General features: G+C 44.9%; 1 protein-coding gene across 1 annotated transcript in view; it reads left to right on the top strand.

Moving 5' to 3' along the window:
- Positions 1-9170: 9170 nt before the first annotated feature.
- The window catches only part of LOC122814628 (spindle pole body component 110-like), a 750577-nt gene continuing 741610 nt past the window's right edge, over positions 9171-18137 (top strand). The window contains exon 1 of the mRNA XM_044087100.1: positions 9171-9343. Within this exon, the coding sequence (XP_043943035.1) occupies positions 9307-9343 (37 nt within the window). The 5' untranslated portion in view covers positions 9171-9306. The remainder of the gene's footprint in view (positions 9344-18137) is intronic.

Raw genomic sequence — 18137 nt, 5'->3', positions numbered from 1 at the left:
CACTAGGGAGGGTGCAGTGTTCTGTCATGTTTGTGAGGACCAGGTCAAGGATGCTTGTGCCCTCTAGTGGGTGTATGGACTAGCTGGTCTAAAGTGTTTGCATTTAAAAAATCCAGTAATCTCTGGGCCTGCATGTTAAGGGTTGTGTATGATTCACATTTTATATTACAGTAGTTAAAGTCATCCATGTGTATGGTTTTGGGTTGTATCAGGAGTGTTTTCAGTACATTTAAGTATGCATTATAGTTTTCCTGGATCATAGAGGGGAACTTACAGCTTCCAAGGATATGTCGTGGGACTTTGTCTAAGGTAATTTGGACATGGAGTAGGTCAAGTGTGACATAATAATAGACCAGCCTTGAGGTGTGTTTGTTTTTAAAATAAATAAAGACACCTTCACCTTTTGTACCTTCCTTTGCAAACTGATGATATAAATGTGTGGAAAGCATTGAAACCCTGCACTGTTTGGATCTCTCTGCAGCTTTAAACCATGTCGTAATAACTGCACAGATGTCTACATTCTCCAGGGTGAGGACGGCTTGCAGGGAGTGGAGTTTCTTGTTTAGACCCTTGGCATTGAGCAGTAACACCTTCAGAATCTCCCGGGCTAATTTAACTATGTTGCCAGATTTATCAGGTTGACAATGCCTGAAAAAGGCAGTTTGTTGGTGGGCAAGGTTTGAGCTAATATTCAAAATCCCAGAAGGGACAGATGCGGCTAAGCAGCATGGTCTCTTGATCATATCCTCCCATGCTGACAAATATTGTACCTGCTTCGAATGACACCATATTCTAAGCCAATTGTCAAAGTCAATTATTTTCTATTCATACTGTAGTATCATTCTACAAATAGAATGTTGCTCAGTGCTAGGTCGATACAACCATGAGGCACATAGTTAGAAAGCTCCATCATGTCTTTGTTTATGTAGTCCAGAGAGGTATGTCTCAGGTCATTTAAGCCTCATGGACTATGACTGTGTCATACCAATACTTGTGGTTCAATGACCTGAATATGTGATGCAATGGATCCTGGACTGACACACAGCTGACCATGACTCTCCTTTCTTAGCCTGATGAGTGCAACATCTGTGTGTCTCACAATGGAGTCTCCTATGACCAAAATATTGGGTTGTGTGATGGTATGTCTTGTGAGCTTAGAAGCTGAGACACTGTGGGATTTGGCAGTATGCGTCACATTCGGTGCTGATTTTATGTAATGCTCTTGAGGTTGCTGAGAATATTTTTTGTTTTGCAATGTCTGGAATTCTTTAGTTTACAGAGATTACATTTAAGAGCCTCAGCATATGTGGGTGTATGTGTTTGTTCCATACTGTGGGAGGTGGGTGTAGTGTGTGTGTTACTGACAACCTCTTTGTTAATGAAAGTGCTTGTGTATGAGAGCCTTCCCTCCAGTGACATTATGTAACTATATCTCTCACACACCATATCAGTTTGATCTGAAGTAGTTTACTTCATTTGATCAGCAACCTGTGGGTTTTGGATCTGATACGGATCTGAGCCGGCAGCATATCAAGCAAAAAGATCTGAGCTCCAAGCTCCTCCCCCTACCCATACTACACTGCAACTTCCTTCCAATCCTCAGATATCGTTTTCCGTGGCTTCGCCAGGACGGGATTTTTGAGCTCCAGGCAAGTGTCAGGGTTTTTTTTCGAAATGTTTGGTCTGTGTGTGCCCCTTTTGATAATTTTGAGAAATAATTATTAGTTATCCCACTCCGTTTACGATAATTATTGGTTTTTCATTTCTTGAAAGTTAACTTTCTGTTAGTGTAGGCCCCCCTTCCCGCCCGTAGAGTGTGTGTTCACTAAGATGTCAGAAAGTGACTTTCTCTTAAGTGCACAGAGTGTGGCCACAAGCTGTCTCCAGCCGATGGTCACACTCTGTGTGTAGTTTGCTTGGGGGTGGCCCATTTGTCTTCCGGCTGCAATATCTGTGCGGCATTCAACCCCCGAGCCCTGCAGGATCACAGGAACAAGTTAATTCTGGCGGGTCTTCTACCCGCAGAATCAACTTCTGCTTCTTCTGCTGCTTCCTCACCAGCCACAGCTGTGGCTGTTCAGCCTTCAGGCCCTTCTCCCCTGTCCGGGACTCACCCTTCCACCTTACCACAGGGAGAGAGAGAGGCCAAGAAAGACAAAGTCAAAGAACAACACAGGGAGACAGAGAGACATTTAGACAAGGAAAAAGATAAAGATAGAGAGAGGGTCCGCAAGCGACAGGCCGAGTTGGATCCAACGGCCCTCCCGCTAAGGTGATCTTGTCTCTGGTAAAAGTTACCAGGCCATCCTCTCCTCGGCTCTGTTCACCACGTTTTTCTCTGGGGCCGAAGGAAGAGGCTATACCACCCTTGAGGTCGTCTTCATGTTGGCTCTCCTGGCCGGCGTCAGTGGCGTCCTCCAGATCGACTCGAAGCATCTCTGAAGCAGACATGGATTGGATGATGCAAAGGTTTCTACAAACTCAACTGCAGATGGGGTTACTGCTGCCCCCCCCCCCCCCCGGTGCGGGGAGTTCAGCTTCGTTTTTCACCCCGATAGTTCCTTCTCCAATCCAACATCAATATCGGAGTCTGTGGATCCGAGGAGCCCTGGAATGATGGGGTCGGTGCCGATGGTGTCTTCGGCCTTGACGCCGGCCATGCCTTCAAGTCTGTCAGATCCACTTTCAGATCCGAGCTCTCGGAGCCGAGAGTTGGGCATCGGATCCAAGGGGATGAGTGTGTCATTGGCTCAGTTGTGGTCGGGGCATACCGTCCCTACGGGTCCGGCCGTTCCAACTTTGGCTCCGATCCCTTCGTCGGATCCGAGGGTCGCGTCTACCAGTTTCAGGGAGGCCGGTTCTCCCTCGGCATTCAACATTGTGGAGAGGGTTCTCTCTGAAGGATCGAGACCCCTCACTCTGTCCTCGGGGTCCATCCCTGCTCCCTCGCAGCTGGGTTTGTCTTCCGTCATCCAGTCCCCCCAGGGACAGCCTGTGTCTATTGCGCCCCAGACAGTTCCCTTGGAGGAACACAAAACCATTTGTGAGCCCTCCCTGGAGAGTCCACCCAAGGAGGTCCCTCACAAACACCAGTGTAAAAGGAGGTACTTGGACTCCCCCGAGTCCCTCACTGAGGATACCGACTTGGAGGAAGGGGAAGGTTCCCCCAAATCACCCCCCGAAGATGTCTCCTTTGGAGACATTATGGAAATCCTTTGCCAGAGGGGGGGGTGGTCTGCCCAAAACCTTCCTCTGACAAGTCGGTATTCCTGGAGGCGTTCGACACAGGCCCATCTACCTCTTGGTTGTCCCCCCTGGCCGACCCTCTGGTGAACCTTATCACCACCAGAGCTTGGAAGGAACATGACACTGTGGAGCCTATACCCAAAATGCCCAACAAAATATTGAGACCACCGGCAGATAGAGCTTCTTGAACAAAGGTTCCCCAGTTGATGCCATGGTGGTGGAGGCAGCCAAAAAAAGGAACTCCCCCAAGAAAGTTCCGCGGTCCACCCCCCAGACAAGGAGTCCAGGGCTATGGACCATCTTGGAAAGCGGACTTTTGCTTCAGCCACCTTTACTATAAGGGCGTTGAATTACCTGACCCACATAATTCGATTGCAGCAGGACCTCGTGAAAGAGTACGCTGAGTCTCCCCTGGAGTCCATGTCGGCCAAGGATAAATGGACCTTCTCGGCTCGTATGGCCACTCTCAAGTCTGTGTTCAATATGTCCATGCGTTTACTCTCTCATGCCACCGAGGGAGCCACTAGGGCTAGTGGGTCCGGCATCGCTTAGTTTAAGGCGTCATGCCTGGCTCTGTCTTTGCGACTTCTCGGAACCCTTCAAGGCGTCCTTTGCTAATGCACCCTTTGACGGTTTCACCCTGTTCGGGAAGACTGTCCGCGATATGCTTTTCCAGAGCGAGAAAGACGGGAAGATGCTGTCAGCCATCGGGATCCACTTCTCTAACCCTCAGAGGTCCTTTTCCAGGAACCAGCGAGGGCAAAAGAATTCTGGTTCCGGAAAACTCAGCAGTCCCGGAACGCTCAGGACTCCTTCTCCCCCAGAGGCAGAAGGGGACAAGGTGGACACTGGCCTAGAGGCAGAGGGGGCCGAAGAACTTCGGGTAACGTAAACCTTTTTTGAGAGTGACTCGCGCAGCAACCCTGAGGGATTACCCGACTGCTCCTCTATGGAGGCAGTCGAGGGACGTTTTTCGATGCAACTAGCCCAGTGGGAGTCCATCACGATAGATCACTGGGTGCTTCGAATAATATCCAGAGTCTATTCTATTCCCTTCATAAACAAGCCCCCTTACACAAGGCGCCTCCCAGACGTCCCACCCGCTCAGAGGGAGGCCACGGCCTTGGAAATACAAAAACTACTAGAAGAAAGAGCCATCCAGCAGGTGTCCCCAGACCAGTCCGGATCAGGCATCTATTCCAGGTTCTTTTTGGTGCCAAAAAAGATGGAGGACCTAAGACCGATTCTCGACCTATCAACAATGAACCTGTTCGTTGCCAAGGAAATGTTCTGGATGGTCACATAATCCATCCTGCCCTTCCTGCAGGAGGAAGACTGGTTGTGCTCGATAAACCTCAAGGATGCGTACTATCATATTCTGATGGACAGACGATCCAGGAGGTTCCTCCGCTTTTGGCTAGGGGCCAGTCATTATCAATTTTGGGTCCTACCCTTCGGTCTCACCACAGCCCCCAGAGTGTTCAACAAGGTCATGGCAGTTGTTTCGGCCCACCTGAGACTTCAGGGCATTCAGGTCTTCCTGTACTTGGACGACTGCCTCCTCACCACCCCCCACCAGGCATCTACTCTTACTAGCCAGAGATTTCTTTCTCCAGATATCACCTCGGCTAGGGATTACTATAAATCTCAGGAAATCTTCCCTTCAACCTGTTCAAGTGTTAGACTTCATAGGGGCGAGAATAGCTTCTCATCAGGCCAGGACATTCTTAACCCCAGACAGACTGCACAGCCTGCCACTTCATGTGTTAGCGCTTCTGCAGTCCTCTGCAACCCCTGCAGAATTAGTCCTGAGAGCCTTAGGGTCCATGGCAGCAGCTATCAGCCTGATCCCTTGTGCTCTTCTGCATATGAGAATTTTACAGTGGACGTTGCAAGTTCAGTAGTTGATTCTTCATCAACCTATAGATTTTCCGATCCCTCTGAGCAGAGTGTGCAGAAATTCTCTCGCGTGGTGTCTCCAGTCTCGGAATTTGCAGGAGGAGCGTCCCTTTTTTGCGCCCCAAGCCACAGTGACCACGGACGCCTCCCACCTGGGGTGGGGGGGCATTGTTCGGGCAGGACTGTTCAAGGCAAGTGGACTCAAAACGAGACCGTTCTGCATATAAATGTTCTAGAGATGAGCGCGGTCCTTTTAGCGTTGCAGGCCCTTCATGCTTATCTCTCTCTGGGAACTATTGCGATCCAGTCAAACAATATGTAAGTGGTCTGGTATATCAACAAACAGGGGGAACCAAGTCTTATCCCCTTTGTCGAGAAGCCATGAGAGTCTGGGAATGGGCAATCTCCACCAAACACTTCCTGATAGCAACGCACATTCTGGGTTGGTCCAACATCTTGGCGGACAAATTGAGCAGAACTATCCTTTCTCCCTACAAGTGGTCTCTGAACCCTTGTGTAGCGGAACAGATCTTCCTTAAGTGGGGTCAGCCTTGCTGCGATCTCTTCGCATCGCCTTCCAATGTGAAGTGCAGTGAGTTTTTCGCTCTAATCCCCCCGAAGGGGGAGAGCCCCAGAGACGCTCTTGTTCATGCTTGGCCACCTGGTCTTCTTTATGCATATCCTCCACTTCCGCTCATGATAAAGTTCTTACAGAAAGCTCGCCAGTTGGGGAGCAGATTGATCCTCATAGCCCCATTCTGGCCTCGTCAAGTCTGGTTCCCCTGCCTACGGTCTCATCTCATAGCTCCACCTTGGATCTTGGATCCCATTCCAGATCTGATTCGTCATCCCTCGGGAATGCTTCCTCCAAATCTGGACAGCCTGAAGTTCACAGCTTTGCTGCTCTAGTTCCACTAGTTGCTAGGACTCCCAGTATCTCTTCTCCTGTTAAATCTATCTTGGTTGCGGCACATAAATCCTCTACCAGGAAAATTTACTGTAGCAAATTGAGACTCTTCTCCATTTGGGCTTCACAGAGATATCTAGATCATTTTACCGCTCTGATCCCAGCGGTATTAGTTTTTGTCTCATATCTTCCAGCAAGGAACCAGCTCTTCCACAGTGAAAGTCCAGCTGGCGGCTATTTCTCATTTCCATGTAGTGGACAATTTAGGCTCTCTCGCTGCTGACAGAATTTGTAAGACCTTTTTGAAAGGCACTTTTCTTCTGTGACATCCTATTAAGAATCCGTCCTCGCCGTGGGATCTGACTGCGGTTCTTCAGGCCTTAGTTGCACCTCCTTTCGAGCCCTCGGTATCAATTGACTTAAAATTTTTGTCATGGAAGATGGCTTTTCTGGTAGCTATAACTTCAGCAAGGAGAGTGTCAGAGCTTCAAGCTCTTTGTATGAAACCCCCATATCTTGTGTTTCATAAGGACAGGGTGTCTCTCAGGACTAATCCAGCCTTTCTCCCTAAAGTTGCTTCTGAGACAAACATTAATCAGTCTATTAATTTGCCTGTCTTTTTCTCTAATTTTCAGAACAAAGGGGAATACAAACTTCATTTGCTGGATGTTCACAGGCAGTTACGTTTTTATTTGCACAGGACGGTGGCCTTTCGTAAATCTGATCAACTTTTTGTTTCTTTTGCTAAGCCCTTTTTAGGGAAACCAGTTTCAAAGGTGACTCTTGCCAGGTGGATTTCCCTATGTATCCTACAAGCATGCAGAGAGCTTGGTTTACCAGAACCAGTAGGAGTTCATGCTCATTCTACACGTTCTATGGCAACGTCTGAAGCATTCTGGTCTAGAGTTTCCCTGGATGACATTTACTCAGCGGCTATCTGGGCGTCTTCTCAGACCTTTATTAGTCATTATAAACTGGATTTGGTGTCTAGAGGAAGGGCTTCCTTTGGCTCTGCAGTGCTCCAGAATATCCTTCCTTAAGGGCCTCCCAAGATTTCGGGTAGCTGGGGACTCTGTCCCACAGGTTGCTGATCAAATGAAGTTAACTACTTCAGATAAAGAAGTTATGTACTCACCATAACGTTCCATCTGAGTAGGTAAACTTCATTTGTCAGCAACCGTCCCTCCCTCCTTCCCCCTTACCTTGGCATTATTTTTGCTGAGCTCGATGTTCGGAGTTCACGAGCTGGAGGGTTGTCCTTGGTTTAGGGGTCTCAGGTTAGTTTGTTGGTGTCACATGTGGAGTGGCAAACTCGATCTGAGGATTGAAAGGAGGTTGCAGTGTAGTGTGGGTAGGGAGGAGGAGCTTGGAGCTCTGATCTTTTTGCTTGGTATGCTGCTGGCCCGGATCCGTATCGGATCCGAAACCCACAGGTTGCTGACAAATGAAGTTTACCTACTGAGATGGAACGTTATGGTGAGTACATAACTTCTTTTTTAAGAAATAAGTGGTTGTCAGTAAACATGCAACAATTTCTACATGTCTCAGGATGCCCACATCCACCAGGCAGGCTGCTTTTGTTTTAAACCACACCTAGTCCTGGTGTCATTTAAGTGTTATTTAGAGTAGTCTAACTTTATATATATATCAAGTGTAAGTAGCACTAAATATAATAATTAAATCACTCTGTAGTGTCGTGCACCATATAAAATACAGATTAGGCACCTAGTCTAGATACATTTAGTAAAGGAGAATTGTAAATACATTACTAAATTACTACAAACAAACTAAACTTTAAACTTAAACCACATAGAGGCAGCGAATAAACTGGTAGCTACAAACAGACAAAATGATTTATTGTGTTAGCGCTTTCGGAGGGGTTAATACCCTTCCTTCATCAGACAATTCAATACACAAATTAACCTTCCTTATATAGCTATAACATAATTACTAAGTGACATCATTATAATCAATTAAGAGATCAAATGAGCATGCAAAGCACTTGGTGAAGCTGGAGCCTAGAGTTTTACTTTCACCAAGCTTTAAAACTAAATAAGCCCATAAAAATCTAGTCATACATATTTCAATACACATATTTACAGAAATCAGCTAAATAAAAATGAATTAACAAATATGTAATTCATTAAATAAAAAGTAGATACTGCAAATGGTAGCAAACTAATAACATTTTAAAAACCTTCTAAAATCCATTTAATATGCTAAAATGTTATAAGTATAATAAATACTAAGTTCATCTCATATCACAGATATAAAATTTCTAAATAACTAATCTTATCAACTTTATGAATATAAATATATATGAACTGTTTAAAAATTATTGTTAATTATTATTTATGAATTAATAAGTGCACTAAAATTGTAATGTTTATAAAACATGTTAAATATCTTATTCTTTATGTACTCTAACTTAGCATGTTTTATACATTATGTGAATTTTAACTTATATAAAAATTTTTTAAAGACCAGAACATAAACAAAGTTATCTTTTCAACGCTAATTTTCTAAGCACACATTTTATGGAAACAAACTCATTAAGGCCAGGGTGGACATAAGCTATAGTATTTATTATACTTATAACATTTTAGCATATTAAATGGATTTTAGAAGGTTTTTAAAATATGTTATTCGTTTGCTACCATTTGCAGTATCTACTTTTTATTTAATGAATTACATATTTGTTAATTCATTTTTATTTAGCTGATTTTTGTAAATATGTGTATTGAAATATGTATGACTAGATTTTTATGGGCTTATTTAGTTTTAAAGCTTGGTGAAAGTAAAACTCTAGGCTCCAGCTTCACCAAGTGCTTTGCATGCGCATTTGATCTCTTAATTGATTATAATGATGTCACTTAGTAATTATGTTATAGCTATATAAAGAAGGTTAATTTGTGTATTGAATTGTCTGATGAAGGAAGGGTATTAACCCCTCCGAAAGCGCTAACACAATAAATCATTTTGTCTGTTTGTAGCTACCAGTTTATTCGCTGCCTCTGTGTGGTTTAACATTCCTAAATTACACAGCTCTTGCAGTCATTCATTTTAACATAGAACAGAAATTTGTAATATACATGTATCAGGACTGAAAATGTTAAAATATATGCTTCAGATCTCTTTAAATTATGTTGTTAGACCTTTCTTAAAACTTTTAACAGAAGAAGCATCTATTGGGCTTTTATTTAGAACATCCTGCGCTGGAAACTCTGTCTCTTCACAGCTGAATATTTTAGAACATGATGACTGAAGGTGTGTTTGACAGGAGGCGCGAAGGTAAGGAACCATCATTTCTTGTAGACATTCTGCAGCTTTTTATTTGCAATTGTATCTAGGCTTTAAGAATATAGGTTCCAACTTCAAGGTAGAATAGTTCAGTAACACAGGTAAAGGATGGAAAAGGCAGAGAGGAAGAAGGTAAAAAGCTGGTGCTGAACTGAAAATATACAGACATAAAAAATTAAGAATTGATCAAAACGAGGAACAGAAGTTTGTGGGGGATTATCAAAACTCTCATCACAGGGAAAAAGTACAAACGTTTTTCAAAAGATTTGACACAAAATAAAAGCAAGGGGGGGGGCAGAATAGAAACAGAAAAACTCTGTTGAACTCAGAAATATACTGCAGACAGGCAAAAGGATAAAAATGTTTTACAGCGCAGAAAAGAAAACAAAGTGTGTCAGTACTTTTTTGTAAGTAGAAGTTTATATTCAGTTTTACAGAAGAGGCAGAAAAGATGGACACATATTTTTCATTATTCACAGAAGGTAGGAGATAGCTAAAGTGAATGAGATAGATATTTATGATGGGGGTGTTGAAAATAAATAGTAAAGAGTAACAGGGCCAGATGCAATTAACTACAAAGTTATGTACATAAGAGATGCAGAAAACTACTGATCATTTTGTTTGACCTATGTGGCTGGAACTGGAATATAATCACTTAAAAAGGGAAGGACTGAGTATTTAGATGACAGTGAGACAGAGCATGCACTGTGGCACTGACTACCAGCCATACAAGTCCAATGGATTTTTTTATGAAGTTACTGAAGTTACAAATGAGAGAGGTGTATGGATGTGGTCTCCCTAGGTTTTGGTAAGGCTTTCAATATTTTGCCACACAACAAATTAATAATCACATTTCCATTAATAAGTAAACCTTCTTTTGAGTTATCAAAGACTGATGTGAGAGTGTTCAATCTCGCCGTTTGTTCTTACACAGAGTCGGCCGCTTAGCAAAGCTTTGCATCTAGGAGAAGCTCGAGACCAACCTACCTCCCACAATTCCCTCTGCCTCTACCTCAGATCTAGTTTGCCGCTGCAACCGATCGCATCGTTTTTGAAGAGCTCTGACCAACTTGGGAAGATAAGCTAAATTCTTACCTTTTTTCTTCTAAAAATCTTTTGATCCTTTTGGGATTTTAAACTTACTGTGTGTGTGTGTGTGTGTGTGTGTGTGTGTGTGTGTGTGTGTGTGTGTGTGTGTGTGTGTGTGTGTGTGTGTGTGGGTCTAGTTATCCTTTGACTACTCTCTTATATATAATTTAGATATATATATATAAAGTTTAGTTCCTTAGGGCCTACCCCACCTTCTTACTGGACTAGGATTGATACTTACAATTTTTATTGCTGTGTCTGTGTACTTGCATCTAACTTTTTTGACAGTGTTATTGGATATTGTACAGTGTTTTTTCTTACAGATATGTCTGAAAAAGCCAAGTCGGGATTTAAGAGGTGTCAGTGTGGGCAAAAGATGTCTGTCACTGACAACCATAGCTCCTGTGTCTACTGTCTTGGCCCTCTCCATCTACAAGAAGACTGTTCTATCTGTCATTCTTTTAGTGGAAGGGTCATGACAGATAGACGCAGGAAGCTTATGGATAGAGGTCTTTTGAAGCCTGCCTTTCAAGAGGCACTTGACAAGTCAGACCAGGCTTCTAAGTCCTCGGAGTCGAAGACATCGGAGCCCAGGTCATCGGCTCTGAGTTCTTCGTTTAAGGTTCGTTCGGTTCCACAGGCTTCGGGGCCGAGTATCGAACTTCTTACCGTCACCAAGCCTCGAGTCTTGGAACCGGTGACGGAGCTTCCACCTCCTGCTTTATTGAGGTTGGCACCGTCCTCCGTTCCTTCGACCCGATCTTCCAGGCCCCTCTCCGACACCGACATAGATCGTGTGGTGCAGAAGTAAATGGAGAACACGGCCCTGTCCAAGCTCATTTCAGTCTCCTCCCAATTGGTGTCGAGACTCGAAGGCCTTCCTTTATCTCCATCTGATCTTCCTCCGAGGCCTACCCAGCTTTCGGAGCCAGGAGATATTGATCTGCTGATAGTGGAGCCCTTGGTGCCGGAACCGTCCCTTCCTCGGTCGGCACCGTTGACCTCGACTCCGTCGGAACCGTTAGCGGACTCGCAGAGCCGACGATCTATCCTTGGTTCCGGGACCGAGAGTCGAACCGATGTTTCAGTGCCGACTCTCCCCCTCGGTGCCTCGGCACGGATCACTTCGGCTCCGTCCTCGGGGTCGATACCCTTGGCCTCCGTGTCAGAGATTCTTCCGCGTTCTTCGGAACCGGGGGATTCCTCGGCTCGGGGTCAGGGGGCCTTCGACCTCATGAGGAAGGTATTGTCTTCTCAGACAACCACGTCAGCAGAAGCAACTTCTCCCTCCCGTAAAGGTCCGTTGTCTACTTCTGCACCCATGATTACACATAAGCGTAGAGCACCAGTGTCTCAGCCACTCCCAGAGGGAGCCCCTTCTTCCTCGGAGGCCTCATCGGATGCCCCTCCCGATGACATTCCGAGGAAAAAGTTGTGTAAGAGGAGGCACTTAGGTTCTCCACAAGAATCTTTAACATCGGATACTGACTTAGATGAGTCAGAAGGGTCCCCAAAATCACCCTCAGAGGATGTCTCCTTTGCTGACATCCTGGAGATCCTGAAGCAGAGAGGTGATTGGCAGGCTCTACCCCCTTCTCAGGACGAGTCGGTTCTGCTGAAGGCATTTGGTGCTCGCCCTTCCTCCTCCTGGGTCACTTTGCCCTTCGACGAGTTAATGGAGTTAATTGCTCGAAGGGCATGGGAGGCACCTGACACAGTGGAGCGAGTTCCCAGGAAACCTAACAAATATATAACTGCCCCTCAGGACAAGTCATACCTTACTAAGGGAGTTCCAGTGGACACTATGGTGTTGGCCGCAGCCACTAAAAAGGAGATGTCCGAATCTTCCTCATCTGTCCATCCCCCTAACAGAGACTCTAGGACCATGGACAGATATGGGAAGCGCATTTTCAGTTCAGCGACTTTTTCCATGCGATCCCTGAACTACTTGACACACTTCACACGATTACAGAGGGATCTAGTCAAGGAGTTGGGAGATACCCTCCAAGGTAATACAGATGCTGCTGTCTCAGATAAGGTTACAGCACAGCTCAATACCCTTACGTCTATTGTGAACTCGTCCATGAGGCTCATCTCGTATGCGGCCGAAGGGTCGAGTAGGGCTGCAGCTTCAGCGATTGCTCTTCGTAGACAATCCTGGATGCGGCTGTGCTCCTTTGCGGAAGCCTTCATGTCTTCCTTTACTAACGCCTTCTTTGATGATGCCACTCTTTTTGGCCCCAAAGTAAAGGAGACCCTAACCCGGTGTGAGCAGGAGGGAAAGACTCTGTCTGCTGTCGGAGTCCGTTTTTCCACCCCATCCAGACCGTACCCCAAAGGGCAACGAGGTGGAAAGATGTGGTTTCGTAAACCCCAGGGTTCTTTCCCAGGCACACAGGGTGATGCCCCCCCTAGAGGCAGAGGAGGGGGCAGAAATGGAAGACGCCGCCCTGGTGGCAGAGGGGGTCTGCAGAACCAAGGTGACAGGGATACCATCCCTGGGAAGCCTTTCCAGCACTCCTGAGAGGAGGCCCGGCTGTCCTGCTCTGGAGGCAGTCGGGGGTCGTTTGGCTTTATACCCTCAGGCCTGGCAAAGCCTTACTTCAGACAATTGGGTAAAAAGCATTATTACCAGAGGTTACAAAATTCCCTTTGTATTTCCCCCATTACCACAAAAAAGATTCCCAGATGTACCACCCCATCTGCGAAAACCTGCAGCTATAGAAATCTCAAAGCTGCTAGAAAAAAAGAGTCATCCAACCAGTCCCGGCGGACCAAAGAGGATCCGGAACTTACTCAAGGTTCTTTTTAGTTCCAAAAAAGACAGGGGACTGGAGGCCAATCCTGGACCTAAGCAATCTCAATTCATTTGTGAAGAAGGAAAAGTTCCGGATGGTCACGCTTCAATCGATCCTTCCATTTTTACAGAAGGACGACTGGATGTGCTCAATAGATCTCAGAGACGCCTACTACCACATCAAAATGGCCAGAGTGTCCAGAGATCACCTGCGCTTCCGGCTGGGAGCCAGCCACTTTCAGTTTCGAGCCCTGCCCTTTGGTCTAACCTCAGCCCCCAGGGTTTTCACCAAATGCATGGCAGTGGTAGCGTCTCACTTGAGACGCCTAGGATTCCGGGTGCTTCTGTATCTGGACGACTGGCTCCTTACTGCCGCCACCGAGCGTCAACTGATACAGGCCAGGGACTACACAATCAGCCTTTGTGCTCAGTTAGGGATTTCGATAAATTTCGAAAAATCTGGTTTACAGCCCTCACAGCATATTTCATTTATAGGCGTAGATCTAGATACCCGTTCTCTGCTACTAAAACTACCTCTCACAAGAATAGCTTCCCTTCAAGATCACGTATCTCTCCTGCTATTGTCCAAAAAGCCCCCAGCCAGTCTAGTCCTGAAAGTCTTAGGGCTCATGTCAGCTTCCCTCATTGCAGTTCCCATGGGGAGGCTACACATGAGAGTTCTCCAATGGCTGCTGTTCGCACAGTGGTCGTTCCAGCAGTTACCGCTGACACACGAGATTCACATAACAAACACTTGCAAAGCACACCTGTCTTGGTGGTTACAGAATCACAACTTCATCAGCGGCCGGCCGTTTGTATTACCCAAACCAACAGCCACAGTGACCACGGACGCTTCCCTGATAGGGTGGGGGGGCATCTTTCAGGGACAGACAGTCCAAGGCGAATGGTCCAGCTTAGAGTACAACCTGCACATAAATGTTCTAGAGATGAGGGCGGTGTTTCTAGCGTTGCAACACTTCTCCCCCCTTCTACCTCTAGGGACAATTGCAGTACAGACGGACAACATGTCCGTAGTCTGGTACATAAACAAACAGGGAGGAACCAAGTCTTACCAGTTGTGCAGAGAGGCCATGAGAATTTGGCAATGGGCAGAATCCACGGGTCGCTTTCTAGTAGCAACGCACATCCTGGGGCTATCCAACGTCATAGCGGACAGGTTGAGCAGAGCCATTCTGTTACCTCACGAGTGGTCCCTCAATCAGAAAGTGGCGGAAAGGATTTTCCGCAAATGGGGCCAGCCTTGCTGCGATCTGTTTGCATCTCCAATGAACACCAAATGCAGAAGCTACTTTGCCCTTTTACCCCCTCCAGGGGATGTCCCCAGGGACGCTGTGATTCACGATTGGCCCCCGGGTCTGCTATATGCATTCCCTCCTATACCACTGATCCCGAAGTTTCTTCAGAAAGCCAAAGACCAGGAGAGGACTATAATTCTCATTGCCCCATTCTGGCCTCGACAGATTTGGTTCCCCTTTGTTCAAGCCCATCAAATGCAGGAGCCCTGGATTCTGGACCCAGTGCCAGATCTGCTGACTCATTCATCAGGAGCTCCTCACCCGTCGCTTCTATCCCTCAAGTTAGCAGCCTGGCTGCTCTGCTTCCCTACTTAGCCAGGTCTGATCTTCTTTCTCCGGTGGTTCAGAACATTCTGGTCGCCTCTCATAAGGCTTCCACTACTAAGATCTATTCTAGTAAGTGGAAACGTTTCGTCTACTGGACAACTTCACAGCATTTGGATCCTTTAGTAGCCCCCCCTAAACAAGATTTTGGAATTCCTGTCCATTCTGTTTCACCAAGGAGCATCTACTGCCACTTTAAAAGTTCAGTTGGCCGCTATTTCCAACTTTCACATAGGAGAAAACGGAGTCCCTATTATGGCTCATAGGCTTTGTAAGGCCTTCATGAAAGGGTCTTTTCATCTCAGACCAACAGTTAGATCACCTACAGCTCCTTGGAATCTAAATTTACTTTTGTCCCAGTTAATTTTACCACCCTTTGAACCAGCTTCTTCCTGTTCCTTAAAGTTCTTGTCCTGGAAAACTCTTTTCCTGGTAGCTATCACCTCAGCCAGATGAGTGTCAGAACTTCAGGCACTTTCCATCAAACAGACGTATTTAATTTTTCACTCTGACAGGGTATCATTACGCACCAAACCTTCCTTTCACCCTAAGGTTTGTTCGGTTAACAACATTAATCAATCCATTGAGCTTCCTACATTTTTCAAGAACCACTCCAACAAGCTGGAATATATGTTACACAAATTGGATGTTCATAGACAACTCAGATTCTACCTGGATAGAACTAAGGACCATAGAAAAGCGGACCAACTCTTTATAGCCTTTATGACAACAAAAGGGCATGGCAGTGACGAAGCGCACACTTTCTAAATGGCTAACTGATTGTATAACCTTCGTGTATTCTGTTTCAAATCAAATTTTGCCCACCAAACCAAAGGGACATTCTACTAGGTCATTTTCCACATCTCTGGCTCATGCGGCTCGTCTGCCGTTGGACACTATTTGTGCAGCCGCCACTTGGTCTAAACCGCATACATTCATCACTCATTATAAAGTTGATAAGACTTCCAGGGATAGAGCATCTTTTGGTTCCACTGTGCTCAGGAATGTTCTTCCGTGAGTCACTCAGGGTAACGGAGCTAGGGACGCTACCCATGTGTAAGAACAAACGGCGAGATTGAACACTCTCACATAAAGAAGTTATGTCCTTGCCATAACGTTCCATGTGGAGTGTTCATCTCGCCTTTGTTCTTGCATCCCCACCCTCCCACCCTCAGGTCTGGAAGAACGTACGGATTTAGAAGTCTGGTCTTTTTGTCTCCCACTAGTGGTCTCTCTGTTGTTTCTACTGGCTTGAGCTAGTTTACGCTCCTTATGTATACTTATGTATTCTTTTATGGTTGATTACCTTGTTATTGCTGGATCTGGTATTGTTTTGCAAACTAGATCTGAGGTAGAGGCAGAGGGAATTGTGGGAGGTAGGTTAGTCTCGAGCTTCTCCTAGATGCAAAGCTTTGCTAAGCTGACACCCATGTGTAAGAACAAAGGCGAGATGAACACTCCACATGGAACGTTATGGTAAGGACATAACTTCTTTTTTTGGCATGCGTAGTCTACACTTACTGAAGTAAATGCAGTTTTATTACTTATGGATTTTCTAGTTTGTTTTTGTGACCTGGAGTGTCCGACTAGGCAGAGCAGGTAAAGGGGAGGATAGTATGAATGCAGTACAGAAAAAGACAGTAGTATCATGTACTATGAAATTACATATATTAAACACAGTAATAGAACATGTATAATTTGAGTTTCATAATTACTGTGAAGAAATACATTAACCAATAAAACTAGTGTGAAAATTTGATGTTGGTTGGAAGCAGTAAACAGTAGCATTCCTCAGCTATTGGGATCAGATCCGATCCTTGGATCCGACTCGGCTGTTTTACTAGCTCATGGCCACAAACAAACTCTTGAGCTCCTTCACTACCCTTAATGCACCTCCCCTAACATCCTTCAGATCTCGTTTGCCACTTTAGCTTTAGCGTTTAGATGTGGTCGCCTTCAGCTCTCAAGTCTTTAGTAGGAGATAGGTTAATTTTTCATATCTTCATCTTAAATTCTTCTATACACAACTATTTCTTTCCTCTTTAATCTTCATTTTTCTTTTTAAGGCGTTTCTGCCATAAGTTTTCTTATTTTATTTATTTTTTATTTGACATTTGTTTACCGGAAAAGTCTGACTGGTCAAGAGCCCTTTTTCAGTGGAGACCCGGGAAGAAATGCTCCAGAATTACATTACTAAGCTTAATTTACATAAAAAAGTTGAGATACAGTATAATACAATAAAGATAAAATCAGCACTGTCAACATACAAAATTAATTTGGTAAATGAATAGTAGGCAAGATAAATTATCATAAAAATAAATCTTTTTGGGTGTAGAACATACTATTTACAATATAATTCAAATGTAGTTATGTGAAGGGGAAAATAGCATAAGGGGAGGAGAAGAAGGTAGAGGGTGGTATTTACGGATTACAGGTGGAAAGGGTAGGAAAAAGAGTAAGATATGAATCCAGTTGGGAGATTTGAACTGAGGATTAAGTTGGTGTAGGACACTAGCACAACTGGCACATATATTTTGGCTGTAAAGTTTTTCTCCCACCATGGTAGACCTATCTCTTTCCCTTTGCCTTCTTTACACACTGTATAAATTCTGTAATTACCTTTGTTGGTATTTTCTATTTTTCCCACAAGTTCTTTCTTGTAGTTCTTAAATACCATTACTGGTATTTTTCTTTTCATATTCCCTTTCTGTTTACCAAAAAAAAAAGTTTACTTTAACTCTTCTCTTTTAACTACAGAGATGCCTGAGAAAGGTCCAGCAGGTTCTAAAAAAAATGATAAATGTGGCTACAAGTTGCCTTTGTCGGATGCCCACTCTCTTTGTGTCTGTTTTTTGGCACCAGAACACCTGCAAAAGGACTATAGTAGTTGTCATGGGTCAACCCCCAAGCTTTAGCTGGCAGGAAAAATGAGCTTATTTTGAAGGGATTACTGCCATCTCCCTTTTCTGAAGGCATTGCTGGGATTCATTCCCCCAAACATAAACCTGAAGACCCGTTAAAAAGGTCTAGGTCCTTGGATTCTCCAGCCTCAACTTCTTCTGGACCAAGGAGAAAGAAAGACTTGATCCAAAGTTACGTCCGACCATACATTTTTCAGATCCTACATCCTTGGATCCAGTCAAACATATTTCAGATCCTACATCTTTGGATCCAAAGCCTTTACCAAGAAATACATATTCACCAAGTCTGGATATGGTTCTTTCCAGCTTGCCCTCTCCCTTTATAGAGAGGCACTCAA

The sequence above is a fragment of the Protopterus annectens genome, chromosome 1.part1 (genome assembly GCF_019279795.1).
Source record: "Protopterus annectens isolate FY-2018-M chromosome 1.part1, PAN1.0, whole genome shotgun sequence".
Taxonomy (NCBI): Eukaryota; Metazoa; Chordata; order Ceratodontiformes; family Protopteridae; genus Protopterus; species Protopterus annectens.
This window is presented reverse-complemented; position numbering and strand designations above follow the sequence as displayed.